This window comes from Caloenas nicobarica, chromosome 14, assembly GCF_036013445.1.
Source record: "Caloenas nicobarica isolate bCalNic1 chromosome 14, bCalNic1.hap1, whole genome shotgun sequence".
NCBI lineage: Eukaryota > Metazoa > Chordata > Aves > Columbiformes > Columbidae > Caloenas > Caloenas nicobarica.
In genome coordinates, this window is record NC_088258.1 from 11,106,844 (window position 1) to 11,126,925 (window position 20,082).

Sequence of the window (20,082 nt, forward strand, 5' to 3'; positions counted from 1 at the left end):
ACTTCCGCCAGGAGGCGGTGGGAGATGGAGGCGGAAGTGACGGCGGTGGCGGCGCGCGCAGGGTGAGTGCGGAGCGGGGAGGCCGGGCCGGGCTGCGGGAGGCCGGCGGGCGGGCAGCCCCGGGCTGCGGAGGCTGGGCGAGCGCGGACCGGTCTCCGGGCCGCTCGCCCGGCGGGCTGCCGGGCTGCCGATCGGCGGAGGGAACCGGCTCCCGAAGCGTCCCCGGGCGCTGCTGACGGCTCCGGCAGGGCGGGCGTGGGATGGAGATGCCGGGAGCCAGCGCGGGAGCTCGGGGCTGGAGCGGGGTGGGGAGCCGGCGGCCGGGCCCGCGGCCCTCGGCGCTGTCCCTGTGACCGGGGGTTCACCGTCCGCCTCCAGCAGCTCCTGAAGCTGCCCAAAAACAAGAAGCCTGGGAGGGAATTTAATCCCTTTTGCAAAAGCCTGGGCCTCTGCTGAGGTAGCTTGTTGCTCAGATCCTCCGTTTGATCTGAGCTTATTTATCCCGCATGGTTGGCAGCCTGCATGGGAGTCCTGGGGAGGCGCTTACGCAGCACTTGGAAGTGCAGGTCTGTGTTTCAATCAAATCGAAATACACGAAACCCCTCACCTCTGTGGAGCTCAGCACGCAGCCTTCAGCGCTCCTGGAGATGGTTCAAATTTGCGTTTCTCTTTTCCCCAGCAGGCCAAATCTGCAGGGGTGAATTAGAGCATTTCTTACAGAAAGAAAAAAAAATGCTTTAACATGCTAAATTCTGATCTGATTTCCACTCGTTTTTTTGCTTATTTTGGAAAGCAAAAATCTCTTACAAGAGGCACAGCCTGCGTGGCGGGGGGGATGGCTCCGTGTGGCTGCAGCCAGCCCTCCTGTGTGCTGGGGCAGAATTGGGCCTCGTTCGAGCAGCTGCCTGTGGAGGCTGGAAGCCGAGAGACTCTGCAAGGTTGGGCGTTGGGTGCGCGGGTGGAATGGTCTCTGTATGAGCTTTCCTCTGTGTACGTGTGTAAGAGAGGAAAAGAAAAATTCAGTTTCTGGGGGAGAAAGGAGGTTTCTCTTGGAAATAGCTGACAAGGACAGCAGCGGCTGGAGGAAAGTGTCTGTTCCGTGCTGTCGTAAACCTTGCTGGGCTGTGCAGGAAGGACCCAGTGGGCAGCGGGGAGCTTGTGACCTGTGGAATAAGTGCTCCACTTAAAAAAATGTACTTTCATTTTTTTTCTTTTTAATAAACCTATGTGAAATAAACACAGTCTCTTCTAAAGGGTTTTCATGCACTGAGATCTCCCCATATCCCTGTTGTGTTAAATGTCTGGTGGTGTGGAGAAGTCGCTGTGCTGCTGGTGCAAGCAGGGGAGCCCAGTGGGTGAGGTGGGGATGTCTCCGATGTGCAGGATTCAAACTCACTTACTCCTTCACCCGGGCTTGACGCAGTGGCCCTGCAGCCGTTGGTGAGCGCAAGTGGCTTGGATCCAGCAAAACTGTAAGGTCTGGGCTGACAAATGGCATCTGTTTCTGCTGCTTGTCTGAAATTACTGACCTGACCTATAATCAGTTCCACGCAGCTTTGCACCTTTGATGCTGTTCTTCATCTTAGAGAGCTTTGATCTTCCCATCGTTCTCTTGCTCTTCGCTAAACAGATCAAGTTTCTCTAAACAGATCGAGTTTCTCTACTTGAACCCTGACTGTAGTGAAAACTGCCTACAAACGACAGGTGTATCACATTGCAAGGTGACATTTGGTTGTGCTTTGGAGGAGTTTCCAGTTCACTTGCTGTGAACTCTCTGTGGCACGAGTTGTGTCTGCGCTGGAGGGTTAAGTGTCGGTTAAGAAGAACCTGGTGTTTTGAACAGACCTGTGTTAATGGGCAAAATAGCAAGAGGGAGGGGAGGGGAAAGGATGGCTGTAGCAGCAGAATGTGGGTATTTCTCTGAGCCGGGTACCTGCGTTGTCTTCGGCGTGATCTGTTTTACAGCCCATATCCATACAAAGGCCATAAGGCCGGGGGCAGGAGCAGAGGTCCCAGGTGTTGGAGGGGATGGGGCAGCTCCCCCTGCCAGCCTGGAGCTGCGACTTTAGGTCGAAAAAGAGTTATGAGCTGCAGATGATCCAGCAAAACTGTAAGCTTGTGTGCACAGTGTAGTCTGAATATATTTGAAAGGAAAATGTCCTCATTTGGGAGAAATCTTGCGTGTTATTTCCTTGTGGCTGGACCCTGATGTAAGTGGGACTGCAGAAAAGGGAAAAAATGACCCAATAACGTCTTGGTGTTGCAGCGGGTGAATGCCCAGTGAGTTCTCTGCAGTGCTGCGCTGTACATGGATCAAAACTGAACAGTCTGTGCGTGGAAGGCAGCCATGAAAGGAATGTTACATCTTGTTCAGAGCAAAATTTGGAACCTGTTTTGTCGTTATTGGTTTCAGCTTGGGGCTTCCAACAGTTTCTGACTGACAGTAAGTAAAGCTGTAAGATGCTTGAAACAAAGAAGTACAGAACCAAATCAGCCAGCTGCTGTGTTTGGGTTCCTAAAATGGCTGGTCAGAATCTGATTTCATCATTCTGTGAAAGAAATAAACATGTTGAACATCAAATCTAAGTTATGATATATTGCTAGAAATTTTCCAGGAAGAACTGGTGCCTGGTGAGATTACAAATGCTGTGGTTTGGTATTTTACAGGTGGAAAATGAGTTAAACCTTCCGTCGGACTGATACTTAAATGGTTTCTGTCCCCAGTTCTCACACACCCAACTGTGTGCGGTTCTCTGTGCTGGGCAGGCAGTTGCAGCTGCCTGGTAATGACAGTTTGTTGGATTTAGCTGTGGCCTGGTGCTAACCGCTTGCTGCATGAGTTTCACTGGTTTGACTCAGATCAGATCTGTAAATCTGCGCTGCAGCTTCGGGAGGAGATTCAGTGCCCCGTGAAGGTGAGTTATGCCGAGGAGCTGTGTTTGTCCTGAGCGCTGTGTTGTCGCTGTTGGACAGGAGAGCAGCTCCGTTCCTGCTGGCTCCCACCAGGGACTGCTCCTGGCGCGCCATTTGCTGGGGTGAGCAGCTGTTCCAGCGTGGGGAGCGGTGCAAGTGCACCCCAGCAAGTGAAATTGTGTGAGATGCAGATTCTGGCAGTACCGCCACACGCCTTGGGCTGTGCAGGTTCAGTTTGGGTCTGTCGTATGCAGTCGCTAATTTCCTTTTCTATTAAGTCTTTTTTTCTCCTGGTGAGGCTCCCCATCCCCAAGCAGGGAGCCGGTGCTGGCTGTGAGATGTCATGCACGCAGTGTGTTAATCCTGCAGCGGCACAGGGTCCTGTCGCTGCCTATTTCCATGCAAAGTGCCTGAATGTGTTAAACTTTCCAGCGAATTATTTTGTGTCCTTGACCAGCAGGAGACAAAACCCCGGCTGCTAGAGGACAGTAAAATAATCTGAAATGCACACTATCATTTTCTGCTTGTCTTCAATTAAAGCGATGACCAGACTTCTTTGTTGTTCAGAGCTCGGACCCGTCTCACGCGCTGTCGGCGTGTACTTTGGCAACTGCGGGCAATGGGATTTCCTGCATTGTTTGAGTCTCTGCCACCAACCTTTGTGGTGGTTGTTCTGGCACCGCCTCTGCGCTGGCAGGGGTGCAAAGGGCATTATTCAAACCCTGAAAGAAAAGATAAAGAATTGCTTTAAAGGCATGGAGGGCTCTTTGGAATCAGTGGCTCCTAGGGTCATTGCTGCAAAAGAAGGGGGATTGCTGGGGCTGTGGAGATAATTACCACTTTTTAAATTGTTCTTATCCCAGGCTAGATGACAGTGGTGTGATTTATGGTGAGTCATACAAATAGGCTTTCCACAGAGCATTAAGATGGTGTCCCTTTTGGACTAAGTGGGGAGAAGTCTGGTTTTGGTTCATCTCAGGGTATCTCGTAGGTGCTGGAAGCACTTGGCTGTGCCTTGAGGGTTTCCCAGCTCCGTACTGGGGCTGGGGGTGCTGGTGGGGCTGTGCTGGAGCCTTGTCGCAGCCTGTGCTGTGGGCGCTGGTTACTGCAGCCTTCCAGACAATCCACCTCTCCCCATCGCTGGAGATGGGCATGTAGAGATACAGGAGGGAGCTGCCTCATGGCCAGGGAGGTCACATAACCTACTCCTGCGCTGTCCCCATCACTGTGGCAGCAGCTGCTCTGCTCCCGTGACACATTTACTCAGCCTGTGCCTGAGCCTTGTACCTCGAACCTGCTGAGGTGGGGTGCTTGGCCGGCTCCAGCCTCGGAGCGGTGCTTGGCATGCCAGGGGAATGCACGGCTCTTCCTTCCCTTCCCCTTTCCCTCCGGAGCCGTCCTGCCCGTGTCAGGTGCCTGCGGTTGGTCTAGGAACAGCCGGGCTCGTGGGGCTGTCGCTGGTGGTGCTGGGAGACTGGTGCGAAGGGCAGCCGAGGTCTTCAGAGCAAGATCTTTGGAATAAGAAACCACTTATACAGTATTTATTTAATTGCATTTGCATGTTACTGCGTAGTTTGAATTAAATTGTCTGGAGCGAGATCTTGTACTCAATGTGGTGTTGTAAAATAAATGCCAGAGTGCCTGGGTTGGAGTAAGAGCTTCCGAACTCCAGCTTGGTAAGTCCAGCAGTCGCTGAGGTTGGTTGGGGGATCAGCAGCAGCTTGTCCTGCTGAGCCCCTGCCTTGCTGTGGGTCTGTCCCCATTTGTACCCAGAAGAGGCCTCTGCAGCTCATCCATGCCGTGGGACGGGGACAAACCCAGGAGGTGAGACCCGTTGAGCTGCAGCTGCCCAAAGGAGCCCAGCCACCCGAGGGTGACTCTCATCTTGTGTCTCTTCAAACCTTGGGCACGAAATGTGAGGTGTCACCAGCCCTGTTGTTGGAGTTGAAAGCCCCAGCCCTCTGTGTTGTGTGTCGGTGCTGAGTTTAAGCTATTTTCTGCTGGGGAAGTAAATCACTCCAGTGGATGATCCAGGCACGGTCATGGAAAATTGGCTCAGTTGTCATGTTTATTTGCTCTGATATAACTTTTTATGACGCTGTCATGCAGCTTTTTCCAAGGCCACTGGAATGTGTTGTTCTTTATTTCTTCCGCTATTTTTTTTGAAGAAGCACTATCAGAGAAACTGTATATAACATTGATTTTTATTGTCGTTGTCAGTAATGAGTTACAGGCTTCTGTAACTGACTAGGGCTTTTTCTATTTTTTTCCCTTTTTATAATAAATTGGCACAGAACCTCTTTGTTATTGTAGCTGTAGCTCAAGATTATGATTTATAGCAGGAAAAACTAAAATAGCAGTTGTTAGCTCTTCTTCCATTCTGATGAAATCAAATTTGCCTGATTTTAGTCTCAACTTGTGTCTCCTTTTTCCTCTGGGGAGGGAAATAATCACTCTCTTGCCTTCCATAGGGCTAAACTGATCAAGTGATTTCTCATCTGAGAAGGTATTGAAGAGGTTTGGTTTGTTCCTGTGCAGGACATGCTGGTGTTTGTTTCTCTCTTGCTCTCCCAGGGAAGCTCAACTGCTTGTTACAGTAAGGACCAGCCTTATGTTGGGATACAAAGGTCACGAGTGTTTCCTTTCACCTCTCCAGCCAGGAGTCAGACTGACATACGCGGGTGGTGGCAAGAAGTCTTTGCAGCAAAAGGAGCTATTGGCGTGTTTCTTATGGGTGAGACCTACAGAGCAGTCAGTCTGTTCTGCAGAGAGGCTGTAGCTGTGTTTGTCCGTCTCTCTTCCTCCTCTGAAGAAGCAGCAGTGCTGTCCCTGCACCCCGCGGTCTCTCCCCCTTGGTCCATATGGGAGACCTCAGTACCACCGGTGTGTTGCACCCGGCTGCGTGACAAAGCGCTGATTTGCTCACTTCCCGTTAAGTGTTTCCATTGTGAATATCAGGTAGTAACAGAATATTTTGATGGCTCTTTTGGATATATTCCAAAATCTATTTTAACCGCTCTTTCCATTGTTCCAGGTGAAGGAGGAGAAGGGCGTCTGAACACCGATGAAGGAGCTGCGATGGATAACAAAGACTCGGAAGCTGAGATCCACCCTCTGAAGACTGAGGACATAAAAGCTCAAGAGAACCATGAAAACTCTGTGGAGAGAAGGATTGTCAGCAAGCAGCCATCACAGCTGTCTCGGCTGTCCCGGTGGCGCACTGCCGCCTTCTTCATCTCATTATTTCTGTGTCTGATAATTGTGTTTGCTTTCTCCTTTATCATTCCTTGCCCAGAGAGGCCAGTTTCAGAAAGAACATGGTTCCGAAACTATGACAATGCAGGTGAGCTTGATGTAGCAGAATAAATATTTATCAACAGTCCTTTTCCTTTATGTGCCACGAATTTGAATTGTGGAGCTCTACCTGAGCGCGATCTGGAGCCTGCAGGGATGCTGCCCTGGGGAGCGAGAGCTCTGAGTACCTGACCTGGATAAGCAGTGGCCCGTCATAATTGCAGTGGCCTTCCTGGAGGTGTTTACAGGATCTGACGGAGAAATTAAATGCTGCTCTGAAGTGCTAACAAGGTAGCAGGCTGGCCTCATTCGGGGAAAAAAAAAAAAAGAGGAAGGGTATCTGGGAATAAATCTCTGTTGAAGTTTGGTCTGTGAAGTGGTCTCTTGAAGTTTGAGATGAGGTTTGGAGACAATTAGGCGTTCTTCCTCTGTCAGTATGACTCTCTAATTTTCTCCGTGGCTAACAGGAGAGGGAGAAGAGGAATCGCCTTTTTTTTTTTTTTTTTTTTAGATAAATTGCACAAATTTATGTTGCCTTAGTCGGCTCCTTGGCCTAAGTACTGCTCCCTGGTGGCTCCACATTGACTTCTGTGAAAGCTTTTCTGTATTATGTGCGGTGGGTGTGTGCTGCTCGTGCTGTAAATGCAGAGATAGTGCTCACCCACGGGGACTGAGCTTTGTGTGTTAGTGTGGAAATCCCAAGTTCTGCTCCCCTGAGCTGAGGAAAGCTGCTTTTAGCTGAGAGTGAGAAAGATGGAATATCTGGGGCTGGGTTTTGTGGGGTTTGTTTGTTTCTTAATATATTTCGGGAATGGCATCCCCTCACCAAGACCAGAGTTGTTCTTTGCTTAGCATAGTTCAAATTTTGGCTGCTTGGCTATAAAAAAAAGAGGCAAATCCTCTAGGGGTTAGCAAACTTTAAAAATCCTTTGGTGCTAACTTCCAGTCCTTGGTAGTCATGTAGATGGCTTTTTTTTCAATACAAAAGCCGATTTGTCTCGACGTTGCACTGTCAGGGCTGGAGGCAGTGAGTGGGTCTCTAGGAATTTGTGTTTTGCTCCAGCTAGCTGTGCTGGGGGTTGAGGCAATCCCCACCAGCACCTGCAATGGGATCTCTTTTACAGCGGCCTACCAGTTTCTCGCTATAGAAGACGTGGACGAAGACAAGGTGCAAGATGTGATCTTTGCTTTCAAAGCCAGCAATGGCAGCAGCAGCTTCAACAGATCCTGTTTGGATGAAGGTAGCTGGTTCAGAAATGGAAAGCCTTTTAGTAAAAGGGGTGTTATTTTTCTTTTAGTTCTAGTTAGTGAGGCTACTGTGGGACTGACAGAGAAAACCCAGTTAGCGGGGTGGGGAGCTGGGTGAGCAGCAAAGGTGGGTGTAGGCAGCACTCCCTCTGACACCTCTTCCCTTCAGGTCTGCCCTCTCCCTGTGCCTTCATCGCCGCCGTGTCTGGCACGAACGGCCGAGCGCTCTGGGAGCGTCCTGCTGCCGAGGAGGTTGAGTGGCTGCAGTGTGGCATCCAGCAGCTCGGCGGGGGCGAGGCCCCGGGTTGCCTGGTCGTGGAGAAGCCGTTGTCTCTTACGGCAGTCGACCTGCGGACAGGTGAGTGGCGAGCAGAGTGCCGCTGCCGTAACGGGGGACGTGCTGCTTGCTTTCCTCACCTAGTGACCTTCAGACCTCGCAGGCTGGGGCCGACAGCGTGACGTGACTTGCTGGTACATGAACAATGGCCACAAGGTGTTTATTATCTCGAAAACCTTGCCAGAATCATTCAATGGGCCGCTGAGAAGCGGCCGTTCTCTCAGCCACTGTGTTCCAAAGGCTGGACTCTGTTGTGGTGGTTTGTGCCAGCCACTGTAACATAAAACCAACTTTTCAACAGCTTGTGAAACAGGAGAAGCAGTCACTAGCTGTGAACGTTGCTTTATGCTCTCAGGGGTTGGACACAAACCCGCAGTGTTTCTCAGGTGTTTGTGTGTGAGTACTAGGAGTGCCTGCAGTGGCAAGAGGAGTGGGAGTTTTAGGCATTTATGGTTTTAAAGTCGGCAAGGAGAGCACTTATCCTAAGTACTCACCAGTCTGTTTCAGTAGTCCAGGGTTTTGCCCGGCTCCTCTAGAAAGTGTTCTTCATTTCTGGAGAAATTCATCATCATCTTGCCTAACATGGGGTAAGGGTAGAGAGTGCCAGTACTTCTCTAGGAACAGGGCACTGATCTTCTATTGCACCTTGAACCTTCCTTGCTGAGGAAGCCCGAAATACCTCCATTTTAGAGGTCTCCATTTCCAAGGGTATAAACAGTCCATGTTCTTCCTTGGGAACATGCTTCAGGTGCCATCCTCTGTATCTGGTATTGAACTCCTCACACCCTATTTTCCAAAAACTGGGAGAGAATCTGAAGAAAATCTAGTGTAGCTTTTGATTTCCACTGCAGATGGAAGTGTAGACACACACACAGAGCTGGAAAGCTTCTGTACCAACTGAGATACCTTAGCACCGTTTCCCTCATCAGTAGGCTTTAACGTGGGATATTTATAGACTATTAATGAAGCAGTTGCTTTCAGGGCAGAGTGTAGAAAGGCGGCTGCTGAGCCAAAGGCATAAAAAAATAGCACAAACATGGAGAGAAGGAACCAGGCTAAGCCACAGGTCACAGCAACCATACAATAAAGAAAACATTCCATAGATAAAGGAAAAGCAAGAGATGAAAAATTGCTTCAGATAGACAAGTGAATAACTCAGAAGTTGGCATATTTGATACCTTTTTGCTAATAAATAGGTTAAAAGGGAATTCTTAGCACATTGGACTTTTACTGGGGGATAGGAGGACAGATCAGAATAAAATGTATTTAAATAGGCTAAATGTATTTAAAGTGGCAAAGTCTGACTTACATCACATTGTGCTAAAAAAAGTAGTCAAAACAATCTTTAGCTGTTAATGATTCATCGTGGCGGAGGATTGGTGAGATTCCAGGACTCTCGGGCTGCCGAACCTCTGTCCATAGGAAGATTGAAGGAGGGGTAGGCAGATTATCATCTGAAAGTGTCTGATGTGATTTTGATCTTTAAATGCTGATAAAGTTAGTGCTTTTCTATCAGTTCAAGTTGTGTTAAGTCTTGCTTTCTTCATTGCCAGAATAAGTGACCAGAGCAAACAAGAAGGAAAGTGCAGGATTGCATCTTCTGTTTCTGTGGGACATCCAACATTCCTGCATGCTTATCTTACAAGCAAACTGGGACGCAAGAGCTTAAGATTAGCTGTTCCAGGTCAAAGCAAATGTCTGTGTAGCTTTGTATTCCATCTCTGCCAGGGCCAGAAGCAGAATCTCGGGCAGGAGGACAGGAGTGTTTTGTTACACCTTCTCAGCTTATCCAGCAGCGCTGGTCTCCTAAGGGATGTGGCAGAAAAGGGACCACAATGACCAGATGTGTGAAACTGCTTCTGTGTAAGAAATCACTAAATAAACCCGAACTCCAATCTGGAGAATGTGTGACAGGGAGAAAAGCCTATAAAATTATGAGTGATAAGTAGAAGAACAGGGAATTATGATTTCCTGTTGCAGTTCTTCATTGCTCCGCAGTTCTTCTATCAAGTGATAGGTTCAGAAGAACCAAAAGTGGATCCATTTGGATGCAAGGAGCTTACAAGTGTTTAGTAAACGAGTGGGCAAGGGCATGGGAGAGGGGTCTGACACTGCGGTAGGAAAGACCTGCCTGGAGCTCAGGTGGCTGCTGAGCTGCAGGCTGGGACAGCGCAGCCTTTGGCTGTGTCTGCCCCTTGTCAGCCTGAAGCCAACCATCCTGCTCTGTGCTCTCGGGCTGCTTGAAGCGAGAGCTGAACTCCCTCGTCTAAGTCCTACTTTTATAATTCCTTCTGGACCAAAAAACCCCCAACCCTTTCACGCAGGTTAGATTTGCTGCCAAGGCACTTATCTAATTTCCATCTTGGCTTCTGTTGCCATGTTTCTGCTGTGGCCTCGAGCTCTGAGGAGGCACTGTAGCACTCCAGGCGTCGGACAGGATAGTCCCATCTCCTGTCGATGGAGCAGGATGAGACTGCATTTGCAGTTCATGCTCTTTGGGAGCTCTGTTAGAGCAGGAAGTCTCCTCAAGTCCTTTGTGTTGAATCCATCTCACTGTTATGTGTTTCTATCAAGTCGGACCACTCTTTTAAGAGTAAAATGCTCCCTCCAAAATTATATCCACTGTCTAACCAGCAAAGAATAGAGCCTTAGGCATCGAAATGTGAATTTCATGAGCCTGGTCTTACTGTTGTAGCTTTGGACTGTGCTGAAGCCAGGATATAGTTATTTAAAACTTCTCTCCTTCCTTTGCCTGCTTTTTTTGTTCGGGGTGGGGGGGGTGGAAATTCTTTGCCTTCCCACGATTTCCTAGGGCACTCTTCTACTTCACATCTGTTGTCATAGTAACAAATCCAAGTATTTTTTTCAGTGTTTCAGTGAAAGCTTTGGAGGAATCCTACTGGAAATACAGCCTGCCTTAAATTATTGCAGACAGTGTCAGGTAGTAATTCCTCGGCTTTCAGCACAGCTGCCTTCTTGACAAAGAGCAGATGATTACTTCGCATTCCTGAAATGATAACTGCTGTGTGTGATACTGTTTAAAGGGGAGGGTAAGCATTTCCCCTCTGAGAACCTAGTTAGTCACGTACGTCTTCCTTAAAAAGAGGTCTCAGCGGTCTCCCCCTTGAAATTCTGCTGCAGATTCCACTGGCCAGCAGCCCTGGGCAGAGCGAGGCGAGCAGAGCCACTCAACTGGCCTGGAGCTGTTGAAGAGAAACACCCCTCTCACATACACTGTTTTTTAAAACCCAAAGCTTTTCCACCTGTTTACAAACAAGTTAGAACGTGCTGTGTGTGTTCTTCAAACAAGGGAGAGGTGGATGTGAGCTGAGTTGTGGCTGGTTGCCTTAGCGTGGAACATCTGCAGGAGGCAAGCTGCAGCAAAAATGGTTTTGTTGGGAGCAGCTGTAATGCTGTGGTCAGAATTCAGCTGCTTTATCGTCTTTAAATGTTTGTGCAGATGGAAGTACACAGCAGCAAGGCTTTAGGTCACAAAAAAAGGATTTTCCATGCAATGAACATGCTGGGAAGCTTGTTAACATAAGGCAGGAGAAAAGCTGTTCTCTGTGCCCGGGGTGTTGGGCTGCATTTGTGCAGGCAGCTAGAATTACTTTCCAGTATAAGTTGAAACTGTGATGCTGGGACTCATTTGAAATATAGAAATGCAATGAAATCCCCATGATGAGCATAAATGTGACTGGTTTGCAGTGCTGATGGGTTGTAAATGGCTGGCTGGTGCAAAGTACTTCAAAGAGCAGGAGCCTTAAAAGCCTTTCAACCTAAAGTGTGTTTTAGTGAGTGTTTCCCAATAACTGTCTTCTAGGGCAGATTCAGTGGAGACAGCCCAGTGACTTTGGAGCGAATTACACTGTGCTGAGTCCCGTGTCAGTGATCCCAGATGTGGATAGTGATGGAGTTCAGGACCTGATAATCTTTATTGCTACAGGAGATAAGGTATGTCACTCTGGAGCTGTGATAAACGTGGTGGCCAGACCGCAGGGCATAGCAGGAATGTTATTTATTTCCATCTTGTCTTCTAAGAGGAAGTGTCCAAAGGCCTCTGATACTTGTGGGTTTGGAGTAGGTTCTTTCCCACTCTGCAGAGATGTACTCCCAAATCAATGCAAGTGTTTTATGGTTAAAAAAAACAGAAAAAAGAAAAAAGCTGGCCAGGAATCCCTCCCCCTTTTCAGTCTGCGCTCCTCGCTGTGTGTTCCTGGGCTGCATGTGGGGTGAGCCCGGGCGAGATGAGCTTGCAGTTTTCTGGGACGCTGCTCAGAGAAGTGGCAGTGAACAAACCCTGACAGGTTTGGCTCTTAGATGAACGCAGGGCTGACAGCCAGCTCTTGTGTACCACCACTGCCCTTTTCTGATACCTGTGTGTCTCTGCCTGTGCTCTGCACAGCTTTCTTCCTAGTCACTGCACTGGCTAATTCGGACTTGGATTAATTTAGTGAAATACCTGCTAGTTATGTTATCTCCATTCCAATATTGCTTTTGCCGTTTCTTAGAGCGGGAAAGTCATGTAGCTAAAACTGTTTTTCTACTCAAACATCTGCATCCGTGATTGAGTGGTACAACATCATCTGCACATGCGGTCTGTCCTGTTTAAAGCATACACAAGTTCTGGTTCCCTGCAAGTCTGCTGGGAGGAGTGGGAGCCCCGTGTCCTTGTACCAGAGTCCCCCATAAGCAAATAGGGTTTTGCTGTCGGAGGCATTGTTGTTGCCAGAGTCATCAGAAATTCTATCCTCTCCGCCTACGTTTCTCTTGTGTTTTCTTTCCTCCCTGCTTTTGCTATCCCAGTTATCTCAAGACTTTTTTTTATTTTTTTAATCTTAGCAGGCCAAGAAATGTCTGAATGTAGTCTCTGTTCTGCAAGACTGCCTTTTGATTTGTTTTCCATTTAACCTCTCTAGCTATCTTGGTATGAAATCCCTTCCTCCCTCTGGACTTGGCAAGCACTCTGTCAACTGAAGTAAAAATATGTTCTTTTTTAAGAAATCACACAAAATGTAGGGAGCTTGAGTGGAGCTCTACAGCTTAGAAAAACACAGTCTCATTGGAAGGGAGATTCAGAGCTTAAATAAATTAGCTTTGTAGCTAACAAGGGCTGAAGTTGAACGTTAACTATACTGCTGTTTCCTGAAACGGCAGAGCTTTGAGCTGTCTGTGGGGAAGGGTCTCTGTAGGGGGGGTTCAGACGGCAGCTTTTTCTGGGAGTCTTATTGACCTCTACCTGCTGCAAGCTCCAGCACAAACATGCCTGGGAAAACGTGCTGTTTGTCAGAATAATCTCCTGTAGCAGCGCAAAGAGGCATTGAGCAGTGCAGCAAGTGAGGGGATGTGAATTCTTCCTTGCTGTGTGAACACCTTTGGCTGTGCCTGTCCCGGGGCAGCTGCTGAACCAGTGCTTGCAAGTAAAGGTGAAGCTGATCTACAAGAGCTGGTATGTGTCTCCTCCCAGTGCAGGAGGCTGGGAACAGCTGGTGGATGCATTGCTTTCCCTCTCCAGCTGTGTTCTTCATTCTCCCCAGCAACCTCTATCCCTTATTCACCTGCCAGACTGTCCAGATTCAGTTTGGGAGCAGCAGGTTTCCTTCTCGTTCCCAGGCCCTCCCTCTCAAGGAAGAGGGAAGGTTTCCTGCCTGACTCAGCATCTCTGATGGATGCTGTTTCTCCCAGTCTGGTGTTTCTCTTTTCCCTAGTGTGCATTACTCTCCCCAGACCGTGACTGTTGCCCAGATGTCTGAATCTGATCCTGATTTTAGCCTTCATTCTCCTGGGTGAAATGTTTTTAGTGGATTCTGTTACTCTGAACAAAGAATATGAATAAACCCGTCAGCTTTTTTATCCCCTTGGACTCATGTCAACCATAGGAGGAGCAGATTAGGGCACTTAAAATATTTAGCAGAGCTCCTGCTTGAAGCCAAGTTTCCCCTGTGACCATATGCTGCTTTGATTCTGCCTCTGGGTCCTCTCCATCGCTGTCACTGCTCGGGAGGCTGGGACCGATCTTCGCTGTCCTTAGCAGAGCTCGGTGGTCCCAGCCCGCAGGGGAGGTGGTTGGCAGAGGCAGTAAAACCTCAGGGCAAGTGGCTGTGCTGGAAGTGGTTTTCAAACTTGCAAAGGTATTCACAGCAGAGGGATCATCTAACTCATGCCGACACCTCCAAAACCAGGGAGAGACTGTTCACCTGAGTTATGTTGTTCCCGCTTAGCTGCTGTTCCCTACCAGCTGCTCAGAATTTTTGGAACACACTCAAGTTGGAACAGTAACAATGTGATACAGCTTTAACCTTTTTTTTTTTTTTTTTTAATTCCTTCACTGCATAGATTAAAACCTTCATCCATTCAGGAAAAAGTGGCGAACAGATTGGCTCTGCTGGAAGCCTGGATGTGGCTGGGAAAGCTCACTACATCAGGCTGAACCTGGCCCCCTCCTCCTACTTCCTTTTCTATACAGGTACAGTTCTGTTTGTGAATTCAGTCTGAAAGAGTGATTATAACTGTGAAATCAGGATTGCTGCACAGTTGTCTGAAAGAATGTTTTGCGTTTTTAAAAGCTGTCTTGTGCTTTCATCTAGCAAAAGAGCTATTCAAGGCCAAGAGAAGGGGGGGTTTCTGCTTAAACTAAGGTTTGTCACATACTGTAGTAATTTTATTTGAAAAATATTGAGAATGTAAGGTTTAAGTAGTCATTTATAGCAAATGATTATTGTGGAACACTTGGATTATGAACAGATAAGATGTTAAAAGCATTCAAAAGCAGGCTTGAGTCTCAAAATACCACTACAACTCTATGATGCAAGCCCTAAAAATACATTTTATCTGCCAGATTTGGAAAATTGTAGAGTTCAGAGCAAGGGCAGGATAACTTATATCCCTCATTCTTGCTTTTTTTTTTTTTTTTTTTTCACAGAAAACTCTCTCTATGCCTATTCCCTGAAAGATCTCTACACTGCAGCAACTGGGATGGAAATTAAGCTTCCCGGCCTTGAACAAGATCCTCAGTGGGAGAAGAACATTGACCACAGCACGCACCGCTTATCCCTCCTCAGGTGTAACATTGTGGCTGGTGGAGCCAAGGGTACTGGTGTTCCTGACAGAATGGCCTCTTGGGGCTTTGTTCTTTCCTGGCTATGTGGCTTTTGGACTAGGAGCACATCCAAAGCTCGGGGAGAGGGCTGGCATTGATGGCCTGGTCAGGGTTTCACAGGGAAGGAGGGAAAGCAGGCCAGGGTTTCCCATTTGCATGTACTGTGCAGGGAAGCAAACTGAAACCCCACAATAAAACCATCTGTGGTCTAGAAATTGTGATGATTTCTCTGTCCTTGTTCAGCTTCGGAGACATTCATTACCTGGCAAAAATTCCTGGACGATCACGGGAAAACATCTTGGTTGTAAACTCGGAGATGGCGACGCTGATCAACGCACAAAATCTTCAGACTTTGTGGACCCTCAATGTGTCCCGTGTTGTGAGGTAGTGTTACCACTGTGGGTTGGAAGTGGCATTTCCAGGTTCCCAGCAACGCTGGTGTCCTGGCAGATGCTATTTTATTGTTTCATTTGAAACACGCACCCTGCTCTGTGGTCATATCTGGATCATGCTTACTTCGTTGTGTCTCCTCCGCTAGCAGCTCTCAGGTGCTGCTCAGAATGGAGGAGCCCAAAGCTTTGATTCTTCATTCTGAGCCTGCTGTGATGTGGCTGTCCTAGGACTGGGCTCAGACTTGAGAGCAGTCAGAGGAGAGAAGCTGCTCTGAAAGAACAGGGTATGCTCAAGCCGTCAGGGTGTGTTATGATCTGTCTTGTCTCTTTTTCTCCCTTAGTGAGCCGCTGCTCGGTTACTACAAACCCGATGTTCTTGCTATTGTCCTGGAGAGTGAAATCGGACCCAACAGGAAGAAGGTTTGAAATCTCTTCCTTTTAACTTCCTTTCTCTCTGCATGTCTCAGCTCAAGCTGGCACTGAGTCGAGGACAGTTGGTAGGATGTGTTCCTTCTGGCTGATTTTAGGAAGCTTTAGGCTGGGAAAGGATCTCTTTCAACAGGTTATTGAAGCCAGCTCAGGCACTTTAATTCTCTTCTCAGCAAGAGGCTTCAATGACAGAGCTTTGAACTCCTTGAAATAGCTGAAAAACTTCTGACTTTAATGCGGCCTGCCCCAGTTCTCACAGCTCTGTGATGCCCAGCTCCTCATCTTCCCATGTGTCAAATACTTGTTCCCATAGCCAGTGAGGGGTAGAGACAGCTGACTCGGCTTCTCTCTCATGGCTTGTCAGAGCTCTTTGGTGTGAGTTCCTTTACTCTCTTCCCTGCCAGGTTATGATTGTTGAGAGCGGAACCGGAGCAGTCCAGTGGGACCTGAAGCTGAACTCTAGAGCTGAGAGCCCTGGGCCAGCCACACTTTCTACTGCTGATCACCGCTCCACCTTCCTCATCTGGGGTGACTACCAGGTACCAGGAAACGAAACGGTGAGTAGTGCTGCGGGATGGCTGCTGTTCTCCAGACTTTGGGCCAGAACTGGGTGTTCACATTCACATCTGTCTGTGCTGCTACTGCTGCAGCCTCCAGCACTGACTGTGGGGACTCTGACCAGTCCAGTCTGCTAGAAGCAGGCAGACCTCTGCGTGTGGTCTGGTCTCTACTGGGTCTTCACAGTGGCACCAGCAGCTTTTGTCACCCTTGGCCTGTCTACGTAGAGAAAAGTGACTTAGTGGCTCTGTGAGCAGAGTCACTGGCTTCCCCAGAGCCCTGCCATGGTGTGGTGCTGCAGGAGGGGCCGCCGGTCTGGTACCTCTGAAGTTGCTGCTGTTTGGCCAGGTGCCTCCTGCAGCAGTAGTGCACACAGCCACCTCCCGTGGCCACGTGGACATCCTCTCTCTGTGCCAAGGCGGCTCTGGCAGCCTTGATGTACAGCTCAGCTGCGGAACCAAGCCGGCTGGGGCAGTGGCTGGCAGCGTGAGTGACAGGTTGTGACTTGGAGGGTGCCTGAGTACCAGCCGAGATTCCTGTGCTTCCCTTGCTAACTCTGCCAGCCCTAAGGTGAAAATCTGTCTCCTGCCTGTAGCAGACAGGCCTGCTCTTTGCAGGGAGCTTGGGGTGGGGAGGAGAGCACCAGTGCCGGGCAGGAAGCAAAATCCCAACACTAGTACTAGTAGCATCAGGCAGAATGAGCTGGTCAGATATGGATGAGTACCTGGCTGGATGTGTTCTGTCGAGCATGAGTAGTAGCTGAGCCTGGTACTGGTGTTGTCTCTGGGATAACATGTGAGTCCATGTCCTGATAGTGTCCTGTTGGTTGCAGAGATCCAGAACTCCTCTCCAGAAGCTGTATCTTTTCCACCCTTCCTACACTAATGTCCTGTTGGAGCTCCGCAATAGCACTGACCAAATAATTGCGTTCAATGGTAAGTCCTCTCCTTCCAGCCCACCAGTGAGGAGGTGCAGGAGGACACTGGACTTCTGGTACCTGCTGGATTTGGTGGGTGTGTGGTGTTGGGTCTGGTGGCCAGTCTGAACGTGGAGACCTCAGGCTGGGCTGTTCCCTTTGCTCTGCGTTCCAGCCGCGCTGTTTGAGCGGAGCCGTCACGCCTGCTACGTGCTGCTGAGGGGGCCCCAGCCCAGCGAGGAGCCAGGATCAGTGTCTCTGATGAAGCGTAAGCTGAAGGAGGACGTCTCTGAGAGCAGGGTGATCTGGCTGAGCCAGGTGGCTGTGGACAGTGAGCAGTATGTCCGGGACCGCCTCTACAGGATGCGATTCCACAGCCGAGTGTGAGCTTGTCGAGGGAGGGAGAGAGGCTGCCCTGGCCCAGGTGTCTCCAGGCTGCCTCTCCTCTGCCACTGTGCTCTTGGCAAACCCAGATCACGGATTCGAACGGGAAGCTGCCTTTCTTGATCCACAAACCAAAGTGTTGCTGGCGGGGAAGCACTCCCGGTGTCTGGGGATGCCTGGGCTGTGGGGGCAGCTGCCGGTGAGTCTGTCCACAGAGCCAATGGGACTTCAGTGCTTGGCCACCACTGAAGTGTCGTCAGCTCGGGGAGGCTTTCCCCTCGATCCTCCTGTGCCCGCAGAATGGTGCTGACTCAGCTCATGTCTGGAGGAAAACGCACACTTGCTGGGGATGCTGTCGCTGGTTATTTCTTGGGTGCTTGCCTGAGAAGTGGAGCTTCGACGTGTGGTGTTAGATTTCCTTTGAGTCAGCTCTCCTGGCTGTGGGTGAGGTGCTTGGCTGTGCATTGGTTTGCAATCACCCTCTCCTGGATTTAGGCCTCTGCTTTGGTAGGCATGGGGTGCGCATAGAGATGGACCCTCGCCACAGCTGATGGTGTGGCTGAGCATCACCTGGGCCAGCAGAGCACAGGTTCAAGTGTCATTCTACTTAAAAAATGGCCTTTTTTCCTAAGAACAGCCCCTTGTGCCCTGCTCTGTGGTCAGAAGCCCACTTGTGTCTGTCTCTGCTGCTGCTTTTGCAGCCCGGCTGTGCAGCCTCACTGACACAGAAAGGGAGCTGATCTCCCTCCTCATTTGAGCATCAATGTTCCTCCCTGGTCCCACTCTGATTACAGGTGATATGAAAAACACTCTGAGCCCAGGCGGGCTGGTCCCTGCCGGTACGGTCATCACCTCTCCTGCTGGTTTTGAGGTGCCAGAGGATCTAGGATGTTTTTTCAGAGTAGAATTGCACTTTAACCTTGCCTGGGAGCTGGGCTTGCCGCTTCGGGGAGTGCTGTACCTGAGTGGCAATGCCAGCTGTCCTGCAAATACTCATTCAGCTCTTGAGTTTTGCAGTGCTGGAGGGGGCTTGACCAGTGCCTCCCTCCCTTGGCTAGTCGCAGCTCGGGGTATGTGCAGAAATACTGTAGGATGAGAAACTTACGCAGGGTTGTGTAGGGTTGGACACTGGTTCTTCTCTTGTGACAACAGCTCAGTGCCCTGCCTGGGCTCTTACCTCCTGCTCCCGGCTGGCCTGGTCCTTGCCTCAAGGGTGTCCTGGCTCCCTCTGCCCTGTGACCCAGAGCTGGGGCGGTCACAGGAGCTGTGCAGGACGAGAGCTGCTGGCCTCGGCAGAGCTGCGCTGCTGGCAGAGCCCAGTCCTGGGGCCTCCGGGTGGAGCAGGAACCAGGGATGCTCCCAGGAGAGCACCCTACGACCCCCAAAGCAGCCTGGACTCGAAATGATGGGTTCTCCCCCACATTCCTCTCTTTCCAAGCTGTTTTCTGGGGCTGTAGGGAGGCTCCCCTGGTGTGTCCCCCAGCTTGGGTTGCCTCTTTGCTCAGCACGATGAAGACCTGAAGCCAGGCAGCCCCGCAAGCCCCCGTGCCAGTGTTGCAGGGGTCCCAGGCAGGTTGTATCCCACTGAAATGCCCTGGCAGGGGGCAAGGTGCCCGGGCCATGTTCTCAGCGCAGTCCCAGCGTCTCAGCTCTCTCCCTCCTCCAATCCCTACCCAGTCCTGACCTTTCCCGTAGGCACACTGAATGTTCCTTCAGGATTTTTGGCTTTGGGGTCTTATCTGGCTTTAAGTTGTGCATTAATGTTTCCAGACACTTTGAAAATGCAGATTTCCCTGTGGCAGCTCAACGAAATGCATCAGTGCCAAACCAGCACCTTCTTAACAAAACAAGTCCTTTTTCCAGCTTATTTTCCGGTGTAATTGTTTTTTTGCAGTATTTAATAAATGACTTTGTGCCTTGACTCAGTAACTCAGATGGGTGATGATGGCATATATCACTGTGTTATGTATTAGCGTGTTTTTTAACACTAAGACAGTTTGGTTTGATTCTTTTAACTTACTGCAAATTGTGCCCTGTAGGACTTGGTCTAAACCGGAATGATTTCAATAAATCCTCTTTTGCATTGTTTGTAAATGGTGCCCTGCTTTTGTTTTTGCAGCTGAGGTTATGCAAGACTTCGGGATTTTTTGGCAGCCCTTGCTTGGCATGGCTTCCCAAAGGCAGAAACCCCCTTTTTTGGGAGGGATCCAGGTGTCCTTTGATGGCTGAGCTGGATGTGGCTCTGCCTGTTGTCCTGTCCCACGATGGACCAGGCGAAGAGCATGTGGAGGGAGGCTGGAGTGAGATAACAGAGCCAGGCCAACCCATCCCTGCCCCCCGCCGGGGCTCCATGACCTGGTTTTATACCCCGGATTCCTGCTGCAGCCCATCAGCATGAAAATCTCACTCTGAGGCTTGGATTTGGATCAAGCTGGAGGGAGCTGCGTGGCAGGCGCTGTCTCCTGGAGCGTGGGACCATCTGTCGCTGCCTGGTGGCTGCCAGCACCGAGGT

The 20,082-nt window shown here is 49.8% G+C and overlaps 1 protein-coding gene across 2 annotated transcripts; it reads left to right on the forward strand.

The window, feature by feature from the left end:
* The first annotated feature begins 11 nt into the window (after nt 1-11).
* Nucleotides 12-19,641, forward strand: FAM234A (family with sequence similarity 234 member A). 2 transcript variants are annotated; one of them, XM_065644966.1, is made up of 12 exons: nt 12-62; nt 5,948-6,256; nt 7,332-7,448; nt 7,625-7,813; nt 11,616-11,746; nt 14,129-14,258; nt 14,715-14,853; nt 15,135-15,275; nt 15,625-15,703; nt 16,117-16,269; nt 17,103-17,205; nt 17,362-19,641. In XM_065644966.1, exons 2-12 carry the CDS (start codon nt 5,992-5,994, stop codon nt 17,571-17,573), a joined length of 1,659 nt encoding a protein of 552 aa, XP_065501038.1. In that variant the 5' UTR covers nt 12-62; nt 5,948-5,991; the 3' UTR covers nt 17,574-19,641. The 2 variants fall into 2 exon arrangements, with proteins under 2 accessions (XP_065501038.1, XP_065501039.1); XM_065644967.1 differs by lacking the exon at nt 12-62 and adding an exon at nt 5,777-5,871.
* Nucleotides 19,642-20,082: the final 441 nt, after the last annotated feature.

What these genes read in the sequence shown, in the direction of transcription:
- FAM234A (XM_065644966.1), top strand. Translation starts at nt 5,992, where the DNA reads ATGGATAACAAAGACTCGGAAGCTGAGATCCACCCTCTGAAGACTGAG. An exon ending in TTATTGCTACAGGAGATAAG is followed by an intron (nt 11,747 to 14,128) that starts GTATGTCACTCT and finishes TTCACTGCATAG; the next exon opens with ATTAAAACCTTCATCCATTC. An exon ending in CACCGCTTATCCCTCCTCAG is followed by an intron (nt 14,854 to 15,134) that starts GTGTAACATTGT and finishes GTCCTTGTTCAG; the next exon opens with CTTCGGAGACATTCATTACC.